The following is a 19,370-nucleotide window of genomic DNA, read 5'->3' as shown; positions in this document are numbered from 1 at the left end:
AAGAGATTTTAATAATCAAATCATTATTTCTGGCTAAAATATAAGTCGTCTATCAATAATATTATTTTCTCCAGTGAAAAAAGTAATCGTCTGAATCAGGAGAGAAATATGCAAAGATCAAGTGAAAACGTGTTTTCTTTTTTTCCCCACGTAAGCTTATTTTATGAGACGGCACCCATTCACTGCAGAGGATCCACTGGTGAGCAAGTGAGGTAATGCTACATCTGTTGAGAAGAAGAAACAAACTTGTCTAAATCTTGTATGAACTTTTTTTTTTTTTGCAAATTTTTATTTTTGGGTGAATCATTCATCTAAGTGACAAATATCAATTATTCTCAAGTGCCTCTGCTACATATAACCTTTAACACAATCCACCGGTCGCACCTGTGGCCTGCACAGACGCCTCTAAAAACAAACCTCTGCAAATACGCAGAGAAGCCCATTGTGACAAAACTTGAAACTTTCAGGATACAAAGACAGTACAATATAAATCTACAATTAAAAATAAGGTGCTGGAGTGATTATACATTTCATATTCAGTAATAACATATAAGCCAACAGAATTTGGTTACTGGAATACATCTGGATTTGGTTATGGCAGTGGGACTACTACATGTTTATTGGCTGAAGAGCTGTTCCAAAACTTTGCAATGCTCATGTCCCACAGCAAGTTCAGTCTGTGTCTATATCTCGTATGGCAGCTTATGGGAATCTCAACTGGTTTGACTGAACCAACAAAGTGTTAAAGTCCATGGCAAGAGTGTGTGAAATGCAGAAATGCGATGCTAAATGCTAATCCTGCAGCTCGCAAAAATGCAGTAAACAAAAATAATGAGAACATTTGTTTTCTTTCTTAAATTCGAGAAGCTTATTTGAACAGTATATAAAATATCTCTATGAGAACAGGATAAGTGAAAATGTGCACAGTTTTAAAGAATTAATCAGTGTCACACACTGTTCAAACACCCGCTGGAAGTCTTAGACCTCACTCGGCATGTTTGGAAACCCCCATGAGAGGGATTCACATTGGATGTGAATCAAAAAGCTCGTGAGGAGCTAATGCAAGCTTTTGGGTTCCAGACAATAAACAATCAAAGGAACTTCAACCTTGTATTCAAAACTAGTTGTTACCAGAGTTAACCCTTTCAGTGGAAAACAGATCCGGGGGAGATGGAAGACCTACGATGGAGTGAACGAAGGGTAGTGCGAGCGATTTGACCTGGTGGAGACCGGACGCCTCACTGGGAGGGGTATTGGGGTGGCTGGGGAACTGGTTTGCTGGTGTGTCCATATCAGTTGACTTGGGCTCCAGGGCCACAAGGTTGGTGGCATCAGATACCACGGGGTTGCTGACCTGGAAGCACTTCTCCTTGTGGGCTTTGAGCATGTTGGAGAAGCGGAAACGCTGTCCGCAGATGTCACAGGGATACGGTTTCTCACCAGTGTGAGTGCGGCGGTGCCGTTTCATATTGGGCCGGCTCGTGAAGCTCTTTCCACAGATTTCACAGATATATGGTTTCTCTCCTGGAGCAGACAAACAGATTGAAGAACTTGAAACGTGTTGGATGAGAAACGAACTGGACTAAAAAGTAAAGTGTAAAGTAAAACTTGCATACACATTTGAAAAGACAGAAGAAAACATCAGTTCTGTATTACCTTAAAATTACATCTACTTAATTTGATTTAAAAATCACCTTCTGTAGCACACTGAAAAAAAAAGTGTTTCATTCATAAAATGTAAATATTTTAGGAAAAGGATTCACATCTATATATATATCATTTTTTTTAATTGGACGAATAAAACACTTTGCATCTTTGTTTTATTCGCACCAACATTATTTGATTTTAACATTTTGGAATAATTTATTTATATAGCATACTTTTATTTAGTCTCACTGGTAACAACCTTTTTTTTAAATTAAAACCAAATTTAAAAACTAAAACAAATACTGAATGCTGATTAAGAAACATCTTATTGAATGTGTGTTGATTGTGTTGTTTGTACTGTAGAACTATGCAGTTATTGCCTTTAATTTCACATGGTTACAGTTAATCTTTTAATTTAAGGCCAGTTCTATATAGTTTCAACCCAATTCAAAAACAACAGCTAAATGCTGATATCTGTCCCATTTACTTACTGTGCAGTTACTGCCATTAATTTCAGATTGGTAGTGGTTATTGTTTTCAATAGCCAAAAGACAGTTTGGCCTATTAAATACCAAATAAACATCTTGTTTATGCATACTTTCCTTCTTTCTTGTTTTGAATCGGTATCGGAATCGGAATCGGCCATGAAAAATCTGGATCCCTAATGAGAATATATTCATTCTTTTTCTTTTTTTAACCATTTAAATTTTTTTAATGATACAAGATTAGCAAAAACCAAAATCACCAAAGTGGTGGTTCTCACCAGTGTGTGTCTTCATGTGTTCATCGAAGTACTGCTTCATGTTGAAGTCTTTCCCACACCACTGACACATGAACTGCTTATGTCCGATATGGATGCTCATATGCGACCTCAGCTGGTATTTGTACTGGAATCTTTCACTGCAGTTCTACAACATGAGCAGCAGCATCAGATACAGTAGATTATACTTTACATCTGTGCTCCTCTGCTTATAGTATTTGGACTAAATCTAAATGGATTTGGAATAACAACAACATTTCACAAAGTTAGAAATGATCAAATATTGGACACTGGTTAAAAGACTGGTTCTAATCTATTCATCAAAAAAAAATAGTGACAAATAAATGTTTCCTGTCTTCCATTAAAAACAAATGTAATCAGTACAACTGTTATCAACATTAATAATAAGTAATGTTTCTTGAGAAACAAATCAGCATATGGGAATGATTTCTGGAGGATCATGTGACATTGAAAACTGGAATAATGATACAGAAAATTCAGTTTTGCCATCACAAGAATGAATTACATTTTTATGGATATAAATTGTTTACCGTATTTTTCGGACTATAAGTCACACCTGAGTATAAGTCACATCAGTCCAAAAATACGTCATGATGAGGAAAAAAACATATATAAGTGGCACTGGACTATAAGTCGTATTTATTTAGAACCAAGAACCAAGAGAAAACATTACCGTCTCCAGCCGCGAGAGGGCGCTCTATGTTTTCAATGTAGACTACAGGAGCACTGAGCAGCATAGAGCGCCCTCTCGTGGCTGGAGACGGCAATGTTTTCTCTTGGTTCATGTCAAATTACTTTTGATAAATAAGTCGCAGGACCAGCCAAACTATGAAAAAAGTGTAACTTATAGTCCGGAAAATACGGTAAATGGGATTTGAGAATATTAGATTTTTGATCAAATAAATGCAGCCTTTGAAAACATATAACCTATAAGTAGCATGCATGTATGTGCACATGATTACTCTAATAAGATTTTAATGTGAACTGAAAGGAAACGTGACTTTTTCTGAGAAAAAGACACAAAATGCAACACCTGAATCTCTCGGGTCTACGACTGATAATCCGCATGACTGAACTCACCTCACACTTGAAGGGCTTTTCTCCAGAATGCTGCAGAGAGTGCACTTTAAGAGACATGCTGCGTTTGAAGGACTTCCCACACGTTTCGCAAGTGAATGGCATGTCCTTTGTGTGAGCTGCAACAACAACAAAAAAAACAGACAAAATTCATATATTACAAATGACGTCTGCCTCTTGTTTGCCTCAGAATGCTCATAGTAACAATTAACTGATAATGTATTAAAATCTTAAATTAACATCTTAATCACATGCCTCATTGCTCATTTTAAGGATAACAAGAGCGTTAGCTAGTGACATGGTTTAGTGTATAATAAGAAACTGCATTATAACTGCACATACTCGGCTGTCAGTGTGAGATGAGCTAGTGTAACTTGTTGCCCTAAAGACAACTGAGTGGTTCTGGTCAAAGGAAGCACTTCTAGATAAGATATTTCCTCTTTGCTCTTAGGGCAGATTAAACAATACAGCCTCTGTCCTCGGCTTAGTCTGTTCTGCATGGTAAAGCAAGGTCACAGCGGTTCTTTTCCCCTGCTCAAAACAGAGCTGGGTATTCCACGATTTTTCTGGGAAGAAAAGCTCTGGGAAGATCAAACTTCAGGAAATTAAAGTACCATACGTTATGAAGGCCCTGGGTGTGCTTATTACATCTGCCTGAAGGTAAATTGATAAATTGATTCATTGTAAAGATCCGATTCAAATGAGTGTTTCATTCACAAATCAGACACTAATAAATCTTTCTGAAGTGCATGTGGAACGATTTTCTGTGAACAATTAATTAAATTTCATTCTGTTGCTTGCACAAATCTAGCATATGATCTTGTGGTCTTATTGTAGTCAAAAGCCATTTATTTTCAATTTGGAATCTTAAATGAATAGTTCACCCAAAAATAAAAAATAAACCCTGAAGCCATCCAAGATGTCAATGAGTTTATTTAATCACACAGATTTGGAGAAATTTAGCATTGCATCACTAGCTCATTAATGGATCTTCTGTAGTGAATGGGTGCCGTCAGAATGAGAGTCCAAACCACTGATAAAAACATCATAATAATCCAAAGTACATTTTCAGATTTAGGTGAACTTTCCTTCAACAGCTTCAGTCCTTAATTGCTAACATGACACAGAATATTCTTTTATAAAACAACTTTTTGTGTTACTGCGAGAACTAAGAATTCATACGGGTTTGGAATAACATAAAATTGAGTAAATGATGACAGAATAACCCAGTACTCACCAACCATGTGCTTCCGGACATGTGCCATGGTGTAGAACTTCTTTTCGCAGATTTCACAAGAGAACTTTTTCTCAGCATATCCGTGGACAATCTTGTTGTGTTCGTGTAAAGACCACAGCTTTTTAAAAGCTTTTCCACAAGTCACGCACTACAAAGATCAGAGAAGCTGAATGAATGGCATTAGACTAAACAGCTCTCCCTTAGGGGTCCATGGAAAACACAACAGTATTTTATCATTCTGAGAGAGTACAAAGAACTGCAGAAGACTGAATAATTGCAAAGGGCACCTCTAACTTAAAATGCATTTATATCAAATGAAGCACAACAGCACAATTTCCTTAATTACACCGAATTCCCCATACGTGCTCCATAGAGCAGAGACAAATGAGTGCTGGGTGGTTTGGAGTTGGAGGTGGAAATGGCCTGGCAGACCTGCTTTTGTGGCAGAAAACAGCTGTTCTCCACACCATAATACAGTCTGAAACTATATATCATCCCAAATCTCTGTTCTCCAGTATCATTCTGCTCTGAAATATGCATTCATAGTAGATTACTAGAAGAGAATACACATAATCCACCTTTGAAAAGGGGAAATGTGCTATAAGAAGACTATATAAGATTACATAAGACTATTAAAGACTACTAAAACTAGTGCACTGACAAGTTAATAATTGTTTTCATGTTCTGACCACTAAGTGAAAATATACTATTTTGTCTAAATATAATAAAAATAAACAAAACTACATCATTTTAAACACTATTAAAAATGTTAAACACACACACACACACACACACACACACATATATATATATATATATATATATATATATATATATATATATATATATATATATATATATAGAATTAAAAGTGTTTTTAAATATTATTTTGAAGCAAGTGTACTGTTAAGTAAATAAGAATAAAACAAAAAAGATTCAATAATAACCAATACTGTAATGCAATGCAATTAAAATTTTGGGATCGGAGAGATTTTTTTATGTTTTTAAAAGTCTCTTATTCTCACTAAAGTTGACTTTATTTGATAAGAAATACAATAAAACAGTTAAATATTGTTACAATTTAACATTTATTTTCTATTGGAATATATAAAAAAATTTAATTTTTTTTTGAGAAAGCAAAGCTATCAGTTAACCTTTATTTTAAGTAACAACATTTTATTTATTTGTTTTTTTATATATAAATAGTTTTTATAGTAGCTCCGGTTAGTTTTTTTTTAAATCTAATAACCCTGACGGACATCCAAGTTCCAATTTATAGTTAAATTAACCAATTTGATTATATATATATATATATATATATATATGAAACTATAATATTACACTATAACTATGAAATTAGAACTTTGTAAAGAATGTCCCAGTTTTGTGGGCACAAATTTTGTGTGGGTCTACTCATGGGTTTTGTGTCTAAATGATTGTGTTTTTTAGTTTTTGTGTTTTGATGGCTGGGTCCAGCTTAACTGTTGTTCCCTTCTGCTATTCCTGCATGTCTCTCTTTTTATTGTATTATTTGGAAACAATCACTAAACTCTGACTTTGCACCAAATGCTTGTGTAAAATCAGCCATATAGTTTGACCTTATTAACATGTACAGACAAGTGTGTGTACCTGTATGTTTTTCTCACAGTTTGTCTGATGGTGTAGCAGCAACTCGCTCTCAAGTAAAAAGCGCTTGCCGCATTTATTGCAGATCTGCATGCGGTTGTGGGTGACGTTCATGTGCTTCTCCAAGTACCAGCGGTTGTTGAAAACACGAGGGCACTTCTTGCAGGAAAAGTGCTGCTTTTCTTCGAGCTTCACCTTCTGTCCCAGACTCTCCTGGTCTTTACTCCTCTTCCCCCCCTCCCGTAGTGCCGTGTCATTTAGCGTCTGTCTGGCGATGGTGTCCACGGCATTCCGTCTTTCCACGCTGGTGCATCCTGTTTCTGGAATGTCATGATTATTCTCTTCTTCATCCTCATCGTCTTCGTCATCGCTGCAATTTTCAATCCCTTGCTTTCTGTGTTCATACTCTTCTTCTTCGTGCTCACCAACAACTTCATTATCATCCTGTTCCTTACCCTCCACCACACTGGCGAGGAGGGATGAGGTACTTGAGATGACGCCCTTGGCGTCAGACCCTTTAGAAACATTCAAAGTCTGGTTATTGAGATTGACCTCCACGATAATCTGCTGTCTGTTAAAGGAGACTGAACTATCCTGGGAGCACGCTTCATTTAGACCAGCTCCTCCCTCTATTGGGCATAAGCTCCGCCCTCCTCCACTAGCCACTCCCCCTCCACTGTCATCTTTTTTGTAGAAGTGTTTGGTTTGTGGGCTGGTGTAGACGCTAGATGAGTGTGTTTGCGTAACTTCCCTACTGACCCCACTGCCCTCTACAAGCAATGAGAATGTTCCATTTCCTTGTTGTGTGTACATCTTCTCAAGCTCCTTCATCTTGTACATCTGACTGGAGGCATTGCCTCGCCTGTCTGTGTCTGCCATCTCATTGGACCCAAGCAGCTCGTGGCAGGAACTCATTTGGAGCACAATGGCCACCTGTAGGATTTCAAAGATGGAAATATAGATGAAGTTAAGGATTTGGATACTCAGCACCTGGAAGACCAGGTTTATGCGGTGCGGTGGTTGACTCTGGAAGAGGAGGGCCTGGATGTAGGGGGTATGGTCACCCAGCACGTCCTTCTGGGAGGAAAAGGTACGGTGGGACACCAGCACGAGGTCCACGGCGTTCAGGCTGGTAGAGATGCCTGTCCATTAAACAAGTGAAGTGCAGCGCTGCATCCTCCAGCAGAAAGAACTCAGCAGCAGTCCTCTCCTCTATGAGATAAGACAGGAGAAAAGATATATTAAACTTACAATTCATTGGCAAATATAACAGAACAATTACATATAGCCACATGGAAAACAGAACAAGAATATATATTTAGCTAGCAACTAGATTTGCATTTCTTGAATGAAATGTTTGCAGGGCGGTTTTAATGTGTTTTTATTTTTGGCTATTAACAATCTGATTTATAACATTCAATTCATATCTCTGATTCAATGATAAATTTGTGTCACCATTGCAAAACATTTATATACCGTTTTAATCTTTAATAATATTTTGAAATAGTTTTATTTTTATATTTTCAGTTTTCATTTCAAAATTTAGTTTTAGTAATTTTGTTATGTGCTTTTGCCATTTTTTTGTTTAATTTTCATTTTTAGCAATTTTAGTACTTGAGCTTTTCATTTCTGAGTTTGTCAATATTTAGATTTTGTTTCAGTTTTATTTCAATTAACATTTATTCAAACTTTTCATGGAAATAACAGCACTGGCTAATGTTCAATAAATCTTTAGAAATCTCCATGTAAGTAAAAAATAAAGGAAAATATTGCTGTTTATTTTATATTGGTAAATATAAGTACAAATTATTAAATTCCTTTTCTTCATTATTCCAAAACTGTGGATAATATGATTGATTATTGTTAACTCACAAACATTTTGTTTGTACTTGGTTTAGTATTTGGTATCTACTTGTCAAAAAAGGTGGTCTGGTTAAAATTGTTTCCTCCAATTTGAAATGATTTTTTAAAGCCATTTCAGAGCAAAATATTACTGTATATATAAAGTTTATAGTTTAAAAACAGAGGGAAAAAATATTTTAATCATAACCCCACCCCTAGAAATATCTAATATTAAAGTAACACTCTATAAAGTTTGATAAAAACCATCACAACACATAATAATACATTTCTGCACAGAAGTTTATTTCATTCACAGCAGCCTTGAAGAAAATATCAAACAATGCGCATCTAAAAGTGAGAAAGGAGGAAGCTAGTGGAGCATGCCGCTATGCCCTCCCCTTCTGCAACCAAGGTTGGCTTATTTTAGATCAGGAAGGACGAGGTTTCAATCTGTACAGCATCTCTTTAAAAACTCCACGGTGGAAAAGGAAAGTAGGAGGGAGAGGCATCAAGTGAAAAGAGAAAAAGACAAACCAAGTGAGAGGACTGAAAAAGAATCATGCAAAAAGCACATTGATATTCAGAGCCGTGCGCTAACCATTAGCTTCCTCGTCCTGCGTCCTGTCTCTCTGAGTTATCATTATGCACGAGACAAAACACTGGCCAGTAAACAATTAAAGAGAGCAAGGACCGTAAATATCAGACTCTCCAAACAATTATACGGATTGGTTATGCCGACTTTTATGTGACTAACAACAAGCAGAATTAACAGTCTTACTTTTTATCTCTGTAAACAAGTTTGTTTTCAGAAGCCATTATAAGTCCAACTGATCTGTTGAAATGTCACCCAAAATTAAACAGAATCGACAGAATAAACTATTATTTAAAATACAGTCAAATCCATCCACATATGTACTCACTGTGACCAAACCAATACACGAAAAGATGGATGCACCAAAATGACAAACTGAGGTATGACTGACTGACTAAAGAGTGCAAATGTAATTCAATATGCACTTAATTTGTGACATTTTGTCTATTTGGAGGTGGATTATTATTGGGGTAGGGTAAAACCCTGCAGCTAAACACAAAATAAAAGTCGCCAAACCTAGTTCAGAAGCTTTCGTGCAGCTCATTTGGATAAATAAAATCCCTTAGTGCCGTTAGGAATAATTGAAAAGAGATAAGGGGTTGTTTTTCCAAAACAATACCTAGTCAGCTGTATCAAATTCAAAACTGGCATCATAAAATATTTCTGAAAGACAATAAACTGGTTTGAGCTGTCGTGAGTGTGCGCTTATTGCATGCCGTCCTCGCACTCCTCAAGAATTTCTTGTCACTCTCTACTACACTACATCTGTGGAATAAAAAGAGACTAAAACTGACATGAATGTATATAAATGACTGCAATGTTGTATTCAGTAGTTTCCAAGCAATTTGGGCAAACTTGCAAATTGGGAAGCATATTCACTTGCTCTTTCTGTTCGAAAATTGAGACTAAATGTCAGAATGAAATCATGTTCACTGGCATCATTAAAATTAAACAAAAGAGTGCAAACAAATCTCTTGACTGAGGTAAGTATTAAAATCAATCATTGCATTTGTTTGATCAAATGCAATAGAAAATGCAATATTGTGAAACATTCTATTGTTTTCTATTTTAATGTATTTTAAAATGCAATTTATTCCTTTTATGCAAAGCTGATGGATATTCATTTTGAAATTTGCCATTAATTTATCAGTATTATAACATTTTTATTTAAAGATGAACTTTGTTAGCGTTAGATGATGGCATTTGTATTCTAAATGCAAATATTGGGGAAAGGAGCATAGACATTAAATCTCCAATATTGATAGCTAGTGATAAATATGGCACAGTTATATAAAGTGTGTCCGAACTTACTACTGAACAAAGACCATCCCCTTATCACACTCACAAATCTGAACTTTGGGTCAACTATGTTACTCACCCCACACAGTAGTTTGCTGCTCACTAACACTCCTACACCAAGACCTTTGCCAAACCTTGTTAAACATACTTGTTGTTACCAGCAACATGGGTAGTGTAATGCTCCTCATTCTGATTCATAAAGCTGAACTCAATGCACAGAGACCCATACTGCTTTCATGTAATAAGAGGTGACTCAGGGCTGCTGGCCAGGCCCGCTGGTATGCACTTGGCTGAGGACGTTCACCACAGTGCCAGGCAGCAGAGAGCAGAGCAGTGGGGGAAAGAGATCTATCCTCAGTTGGCTTTGACTTCAGCAGTCTCCGCACCTCCCAAATCGACCCACTGTTTCTGCTGATATGTCTTCAGAGAGATTTGAAATGCCCACATTTCAGATTAGTTACTTTTTCTCTTTCTTTTTCTGAAAGACATTAATACATTTATTCAGTAAGGATGTGTTAAGTTTATCAAAATTATCAGTGATTAGTAATGTTACAAAGATTAATATTTCAAATTAACGCTGTTCCTTTCTATTCTTCATAGAATCTTGAGAAGAAAAAAAAGTGTCACGGTTTCCACAAAAATATTAATCACCACAAGGTTTTTATTTTTTATGGATGCTGAAAAGTCAGCTTTGCTATCAAAGGAATAAATTACATTTTAAAGTATATTAAAATAGAAAATGGTTATTTTCAATTGCCGTAATTTTTCACAATAGTGCTGTTTTTACTGTATTTTTTTTATTCAAATCAATGTAGCTGTTGAGAGCATAATATATTACTTTCAAAAACATTTTCAAATCGTACTGAACTCAAACTTTTGAACAGTATTCCATAATTTAGTTAACCTTCTAGTTTCTGAACTGCCGTGATTCAAACAACAACCAATTAGTATAAGTCAGAATCACATCCAACTGTTTTAATAAAATTGAACACAATTTTAGTGCCACACAAAGAAAATTTTACTTTGAAAGTTCTACGAAAAATTCAGAAATGTCACCACAAAAACATTTTTCCAATGAGCCTGGATTGAATAAAAACTACAGAAACTATATTTTAAAACATCTCATCTCAATAAGTTAAGGTGATTTTGGATGTCTTCGGTGAGAATCATGGGAGCAGACAGTGATCTCACACTGAGTTCTGAAACAATGCAGTAACTGTGAAGAACACTGACCAACCTCTCAACAACTTCTGATGAACTGCTCACATTTTCAGCAACCCACCAAGATGTCAATCCACAATACAAACTCAACAAACCACAGTAACAAGCCACGGGAATTTCATCAACTTTTGAATGATACAGAATCAACTGGCATTATTATTATTAATAATACAGAATAATTGGTATAAAGGGATGTGAATTTGGGATCCTATCTGAAATAGGTGGAATTTGATTTACTTACTGATTTAAGGGTGATTTACTCACCCTTATATACAGAACACAACAAAAAAAATCAACATAAAAGTGGTTGATATATGACTTAGTTACGCAGTCTCCTGAAATCATACCATAACCTAATGTGAGGAACAGACCTACATTTAAGTCATTAAATTATTCACTGATAACAAATTTCATTCATACTTCCGCATATTCAAACTTAGCACATTGTGATAAATTATAAGGCACTTACCTTAATGTGCCAGATTTATATATGTGCAAATTTGAATGAGAATAGTGCAACCTTCCGGAGCCTTTGGTAACTTTGTTTTATTGAAAAGCGCAATGCCAAAATCTTTCAAAACATCTCCTTTTGTAAAATACACAATAATAACTGACAACATAATTTTATTTTTCAGATCACATCTTTAGCAACAGTACATCCATGGCACAGAATAGTGACACTTTTGACCTTCAACTAAACTGTTGGGCACTCTGTATTGATGAAAAACAAGCATTATCATGGGAATCTAATCAGGCCGCTATTAAAGAGACGAGAGACTAATCGCGGTCCTCCTGCACTCTGGATTCTTCCACTTCCTGTGCTGCCAGCTTGAAGGGAAGTTTCATAGCACTGTAAAATGCAGAGGCGCTGCTGTCTGGCGCCGTTTCCTCATCAATCATACACAGATGCCAAGCAATGACTCGGCATCTGGTGTCCCTCGACCCAAGACAAGATGCACAATTAGAAATGACCTGCAATTCAACAGAGCACTAAAGAAAGCCTGGACCTGGTATTGGAAAGAAGGTAACAAAAAATGAATAACAGAAGATCCTTAAGCTTAAAACAACATAATTTTTAAATATTTCAAAGATTTTCAATATGGATGTTATTGCTGCCATCAAGATTGAATAGAAAAAGATGAAATAAACACTGACTAAAATTATCACCTTTTTAAAATCCATTATGGTTTTAGTTATTGTTTTGCTTATATATATATATATATATACAAACACACTTAGATTATGCATACAAAAAGACTTTAAATTATAAAATATTATTTTATATGATATTAGATATGTCTTTATATAGAATATATATAGAGCAAAATTTAGAGCATATTTTATAGAGAATTTATTATTCCAACTTTTTTACTATTATTTTTTTACTGTACAAATATTTTTTACACACACATATATATATATATATATATATATATATATATATATATATATATATATATATATATATATTGTAGACAGAGAGATGGATTAAGATTCTTTATGAAAAGATATATAATTTAACTTTCATTAAGCTGAGGACAAAGAAACTTTGGGTATGAGGTGGAAAAGCCATAAAAGATTCAGTTTTTCCTTTCCGCTCATGAGCAGATTTTTTTTTACTTTTGAACCCCTGTGTACCAGTCAACCTCTCAGAAGTGCCACTTTCCAAGGTGACGGAACTGTCCTCAGAGGACCAAAAAAATGAGACGGAGAAACAGAAGCCCTGGGTGTCTGTGGATGTGTGTGGTATTGCTCGATGCCTATGCCCTTCCCGATCCAATCAGGACACACGTTCAGTCCTGACCTTGAGCTAGACAGACAAACACTTACAGCCCTCACGGAGAAACCCAAATGACTTACGGCCTCTGTATGTGTAGTAAATTAGCAAGACATTTTCAGTCATGAGCAGGTCTGTGTGTGAGAAATTAGAAAGACAGAGAAAGAGTTTTTCATCATGATAAAAGGCTACAACAGTGATTCTTCATTGTCGGTACTAAAGTAAAAATTTCGCCCAAATAAGAAATAAATAAAATACATTTACTTATTTACCTGTATAATTTGCTTTTGTCTGTGAAACACAAAAGGCATGGATGTCCGAGCTGCTCTTTTCCATAAAGACGAAAGTGAAAGCAAGACAATAGCACAAGTCTGGAACAACATGTGGCTGAACGATCTCTTTAAGGTCTCTTAGATGAAGATACAGTCTTCTTACCAATTCAGACTCGCCAGCGCGGTTGATAATTACACACTGTCAGAGAGCTGTCACAAACCACAGCATCACGTTCACTGAGAAAACCTCCTGAACCATAACACCTGCCAGTTCACAGAACAGGGCGGTTTGGATCAGCTGTCTGACTTGTGCTGAATAATGTGAGCTTTAAATACAGGCAAAGCACTGGCAGAACAGAGGGTGCAGTACGACTCCATAAGAGAAACATATAATTCACTTCTGTTTGCATTTGTCACACTGGTCTTTAGGGTTTCCTCCTGAATTCACAAATGCCAGGCATTTCAAATCAAAACGTGAGATGTATTCAAAACTAAACTTAACTGTAGAAATATGCTACAGAAAATATTTTTTGTCTAGGCTTTACTAAATTATACGTTTTATTGCATAGACAATTCTGTTTAAATGTTTGAGGCCAAAAATGTTCAAAACTGTTGCATTAAGTGGAAAACTTACTCTAACACAAATTATTTAGACAAAGATAAACATTTCCCATAGGTAAGAAAATATTGTGGATAGAGGGTGTCATCCATCCCTTCATCTAATTACCAAGTTCAATCAGAATAAGTGATTAGGGATGGAGCTCCCCTGTCAGTTGTTCTTCAGGTTCAGGAGCTAATTAACAGCAGAATGGAACAGAAGCCAGTGAAAGCTCTTTTCTGAGGAGGAAAGGAAGCCAGAATCACTTACCTTTCCTATGATTTTAGTAAAACAAAGGAGGATGGCAGGTGTTTATGTCCAGCAAATGCTGCTCAGGGAAGTCATCATTGGCATTGACTGAGACTAAAAAATTCACAAGAAATCCATCGAAAAATCTGAAAACTGGAAGTCTGCGCTGAGACCGTGTTATCATTTTTACGGCAACATTAATGCATTAAGTATCTCTCATAACCTTTGAATACTGCAAGCGTCTTACAACATTTATTTTATTACAAACCACATGAGAATGTCTACGACTCACTGCACTTTTCCCGTGCCGACTGAGGCAGATATATTTCGAAGACTTCCCATTTCCGTCTATATGTTAATGCAACCAAGAGCAACAGGATCGCAGTTTGAAAAATGATGTGCCAAGCAGGGCATGAAATTGAGCTAGACAAACAAACAAAAGGATTTTACCTCTAATGTGTCTGCTGCGTCTAATAATAAAGGATGTGCTTGACAAGGTGAGAGAAATCAGGTTCTCATAATAGAGACCGTATATCCACAGCCAGAACCATTTGGCGCCATAAACAAAGCCGTGTGAGATCACTGTGACAGCGCTGGGAGAGAACCGAACATTTATATTCGCAATGAAAAGGAACAGCAAACAACTTTGCAAAATACTAAAATCTCAGGGGCCGAATCTTTCTCGAAAGAGAGCAAGAGAGAGAGAGAGAGAGAGAGAGAGAGAGAAATCTACTTGCAAAAGTAATAACTGTACAAAAGTCATATTTTACCCTGAATATATATTTATAAAAACAATATATATTTTCTAATTACAAACATAAATGAATATAAAAATAGTAAAGTATCTATACACCGTGGTAATATTTGTTGCACTGCCTTTAATTTGACTTCATTTTAGATTTTTATAAAATGATACACTATCATTCAAAAGTTTGGGATCAGTCTGATTAAAAATAAATAAATAAATAATAATAATAATAAAATAATAATAATAAAATAATAATAATAATAAAATAATATATATATATATATATATATATATATATATATATATATATATATATATATATATATATATATATATTTTTTTTTTTTTTTTTTTTTTTTTTTTTGTGAGGAGGATGGACATTAAAAAATATATATATATTTTAAAAAAGAATGCTGTTTTATTTTATTCATTAATTTACTGCAATCTTCTTTTCATTAAAGAAGCCTGATAATAAGAATTGTTTCATACCATATCAGCATATTAAAATGATTTCTGAAGGGTCATGTGACACTGAGTCTGTAATTATTTTAAATTGTAATACTTTCACAGTATTACTGTTTTTGCTGTATTTTTTATTTGAGACTACAATAAAGGTTCCAATCCAATTTTTTTGAAAAAGTATTTTACAGCAATTAACTATTTTGTAGTACAAAAACACTGTATTTCAATAATGAGAGTTAAAAAAGAGAACAATATGAATGAAAAAGAAAAAATGATTAAATGTCTTAAAGATAAGAATTTTAGGGGAAGAAATATGGTTTTATCCAAATATTTTATACTCTTCCTTTCGATGTAGCTCTGAGGTATGATAATGACAAGTTCTTGACAGATTTCCTGAGATACGCCCATTTCTCTCATAAAGCTAAGCAAGAACAAAATGTGGCTGGAACAGAACTTAAGCTTATCCAATGCATGAACTGAATTATCAAGGTTGTAGACTGTGATCTGCTATGTCACCATGTCCAGAGCAGGACTGCCAGGAGAATTCAGTCTGAGCTATGTGAAAAGCAGCTGAGTCAGGACTTCTGGCCAAGAGAAGAGCCTGTGGAGTTGGCATGTCTCTGCCACATAAAGCACAAACACAAACTGCCACAGATCTGCAACTCCTCTCCATGTACAGACTCTGGACTTAGCATGCAGCAATGTGAGGAACTGAACCTGACAACACAGAGACTGAGTAAGACAACTGTGAAATAGGCAAATAAATGTCTTCTCTTTCCCATAACCAGAAAGGAGAAGGAAATTATGTGTGTTGATAATGAGTGAAATTCTAAAGATTCAGCAAAAATAAATAAAATGACACCGAACAGTTGCTGATAGCCTTTTACTTCCATTATATATTTTTTCCCATACTATGGAAGTCAATGGCTACTGTCAACAGTTTGGAACAACTTAAAGGTGAGTAAATGATTACAGAATTGTAATGTTTGGGTGAACTGTCTGCCTCTTTAAGAAGCACAACTATTTAGTATTTTCAATGTTGGTTATAATAAGATCATAGCTTGAGTTGAATGCTGGGAGCCTTTTGAGGAGCACTTGTCACATGAATTAAAGTGACTCCAACAGCAGAGTACTGAGAGACAACGAAGCCTCAAAGTCAAGGGTGGCCAGGAATGTCCAGAATTACATAAGAACCCTCTGCTTTTTTTCCAGGCCACAGCACTAAAGGACAAGACTGCAGAGTTTAGCAGGAGTCGTTCTATTTCAGTTCTTCCTAAAGTACACATTTTCACAATGCTTTCATGAGGAACAGTTAACAAAGGTCAGATTCATGCGCATTCACATTAGGAAATCATCATGCAACAATTCATTCTAGAGTGCATTCGATGCATTTATTCATTTATCTTAGGCTTTTTCAGTAATCAGTATGCATCTAAAAACCCATGTTGACCTTGGTGCCTTTACCACCAATGCTTAACTGTCAATAGTCACCAAGTGCAATAGATGCAGCTTAAAAAGTACTGCTCCTTTTCTGTTATTACAGAGTGTTTGGGAAATTAAACATTAAAGGTCAATGTTATCATCAAGTGATATTCTGGTGGTGATTGTCTAAAATTTATTATATTCTCATAAAAGATGCATTAAGGCATTAAAGGGGTTCTTAGGGTTCAGACTCCTTTCACATGCCAACCATCAATAGACAATGCATATTAAACTTAAGGTTTTGTCTACTACAGTCAAAGAGTCAAACGAGCTACTGGAAGTCAAAAAGACTGTGTGGTGGCACTAAAGTACTGACCTGACCCAAATATCAACCCAACTTCCAGATGTGACGAGGCCTCTGGATTACAGCACCACTGTACTACAATAAACATGCTGTATTTTTAACTAGTATTCCTAAAATCAACAGTGCTTTCTTCCCCGCAACCGCTCTGATGCTTTTCATCGGTTTACTAAGAATAAAAAATATTAAAATACCAAATTCTACTAAAATACTCAAAAAAATAAATAAATAAATAATTAAAATATATGGCATTTATCATTCTTTTCTTATTGTACCATTTTAGTCCTTTATGTATGATTGTTATGTTTTAATGAGTTTAGTCTGTGAGTTTAAATTAAAATAAAGATTAATAAAATAAAAAAATTTAACTTTAATGAGTTTAATCTGTTTTACAGATGTTACAAAAAGTGCAATTGGTAGTCAAGGAAATACTAAAGAAAAATTATGCATTATTATTCATAAATTATTATTCATAAATCAGCTTTGACAATATTTAATCATTACACTTCAACATTAGTAACAATTATTATTAAATATTATTACTAATAATTATTGGCTAACTTATGTTTGTTCTGGGCAATGTCTAATTGTATTTAGGAGTAGCAACATTCGGATTTTTAAACTAATTTAAATGGTATTTAAAGTATATTGTTTCTGCTTCTCTTAAAAAAAGTGTAGCGCCTTCAGCATTTATTTGGAGACTCACAGTTATTGCACAACTGAAATATGAACTCTATGGATGGGGGATCCACAATTTTTTGAGGTCATGTAAAGTTAACATAGCTGTGAAATGAATCCGGTCTCATCTCATGCAACGAAGTATCTAATTTCAAAAGTACATTTGGAATAAAAACAATAAATACATTTGATTTTATATACATCAATGTCCACAAAATGCACCAGTCACGTCGTGATCCTCCACACTGATATGAGAGAATTTAACTCTTTAAATGCAACAATGTAGCTATTGTGGCCGTTGCATTCTTGTAAATCTTCCAATTTCAGTGGCTGTCGGCGTTCTGTGCAAGTTGCAAACTTCATTTCGCGGTTAAATTTATTGGCGATATTACATTATCTAACACATTCAAAACTCAGACACATCCCGGGACAAACTAATGCAAGTTTTAAATCGTTTAAAATGACAAGAAATAAAATATGGATCTAAAATGATCAAAATGTCGTTGTCTACTGTACCATTTTGATCCGGGGTCTCTAGCATAGCACTCCGTGATTAACTCCATTTGCGCAGGACTTCCGCTCTCCATGTAACAGTACATTGGATTTTCACATTTCTTCAGTTTTCCTTCCCCTCACTGTTTTTTCCGCCGTGCTAGCAGCATTCAGACAGACAAAAATGCAGAGGCTGCTTTTGCAGTAGGAATTTGGTGATTGGAGCTCGGGGATCATATGGGCTTTTGTCAGAAGTTTTAAAGGGCCATTGCACTGTATAATTTTTTCATGCCTGAGCTGTAGTCTACATCTACTGCTAAAAATGTGTAAATCAATAGGAGCTGCCCTTATGGGGACATGGAGAATTTGTCTCCCAGGTTCTCATGACCTTGCATGTTTGACATCATCTCACTGTGTGCATGAGATCATGCTGAATTCTGAAACAGCAGGCAACTAGAGTAATAATATCCCTTTGAATATGCATACTTTTTTTTTAAAAAAAGTAGGATGTCTGAATATACAGTATTTGTGAAACATATGCAAACTAAACCATGATGACACTGCACCTGCTGAGACTGTGAGCAAGCAGTAACCACTATTCCATGAGGCACAGGAATGAAGGAACTGTTAGGTGTGAAATGTTAAATAAAAAAATAAAAAAAAAAACTTCTAGTTAAAATAAATGGAGAAATGTGATCCGAGCACTTATGTTTCAGTACGTTAGGTACAAATAAAATTGCTCTTTGTGGTTAAACTGTACTTTTATGATTGTCAGTATGTGTGTACCTCTATAAAAAATGTATACAGTTATACATTTACTAAAGAACAATTTAAAACAACAGCCAAAAGTGAATTCTTCATCAGAAAATTCAGTTCATACTTTAGATGCAGGCAGTGCAGTGGTTGTCAATTTTGATCCTGCTGTACATCCAGCAATTTTGGATGGACGGTATCCCCACTTATAGCACAGGGCCAAATAAAAAAGCAGA

General features: G+C 35.3%; 1 protein-coding gene across 1 annotated transcript; it reads right to left on the bottom strand.

The window, feature by feature from the left end:
* Positions 1 to 220: 220 nt before the first annotated feature.
* Positions 221 to 18,781, bottom strand: zbtb47b (zinc finger and BTB domain containing 47b). The gene is made up of 6 exons (XM_026238158.1): positions 18,406 to 18,781; positions 6,372 to 7,580; positions 4,743 to 4,890; positions 3,509 to 3,624; positions 2,411 to 2,555; positions 221 to 1,524 (listed from the first exon to the last, which is right to left on the bottom strand). The coding sequence occupies exons 2-6, from the start codon at positions 7,281 to 7,283 to the stop codon at positions 1,121 to 1,123; spliced, it is 1,725 nt and encodes a 574-aa protein (XP_026093943.1). The 5' UTR covers positions 7,284 to 7,580; positions 18,406 to 18,781; the 3' UTR covers positions 221 to 1,120.
* Positions 18,782 to 19,370: the final 589 nt, after the last annotated feature.

The sequence above is a fragment of the Carassius auratus genome, chromosome 49, assembly GCF_003368295.1.
Source record: "Carassius auratus strain Wakin chromosome 49, ASM336829v1, whole genome shotgun sequence".
Taxonomy (NCBI): Eukaryota; Metazoa; Chordata; class Actinopteri; order Cypriniformes; family Cyprinidae; genus Carassius; species Carassius auratus.
Note: the sequence above shows the minus strand (reverse complement) of the source record. Positions and strands in the feature narration are given on the sequence as shown.

Excerpts from the sequence above, each read along its gene's own strand:
- zbtb47b (XM_026238158.1), bottom strand. The coding sequence starts at position 7,283 with ATGAGTTCCTGCCACGAGCTGCTTGGGTCCAATGAGATGGCAGACACA. Across the intron at positions 2,556-3,508 it reads AAAAGCCCTTCAAGTGTGAG|AACTGCAGTGAAAGATTCCA; the intron begins GTGAGTTCAGTC and ends CTCATGTTGTAG. Across the intron at positions 1,525-2,410 it reads ACACATGAAGACACACACTG|GAGAGAAACCATATATCTGT; the intron begins GTGAGAACCACC and ends TGTCTGCTCCAG.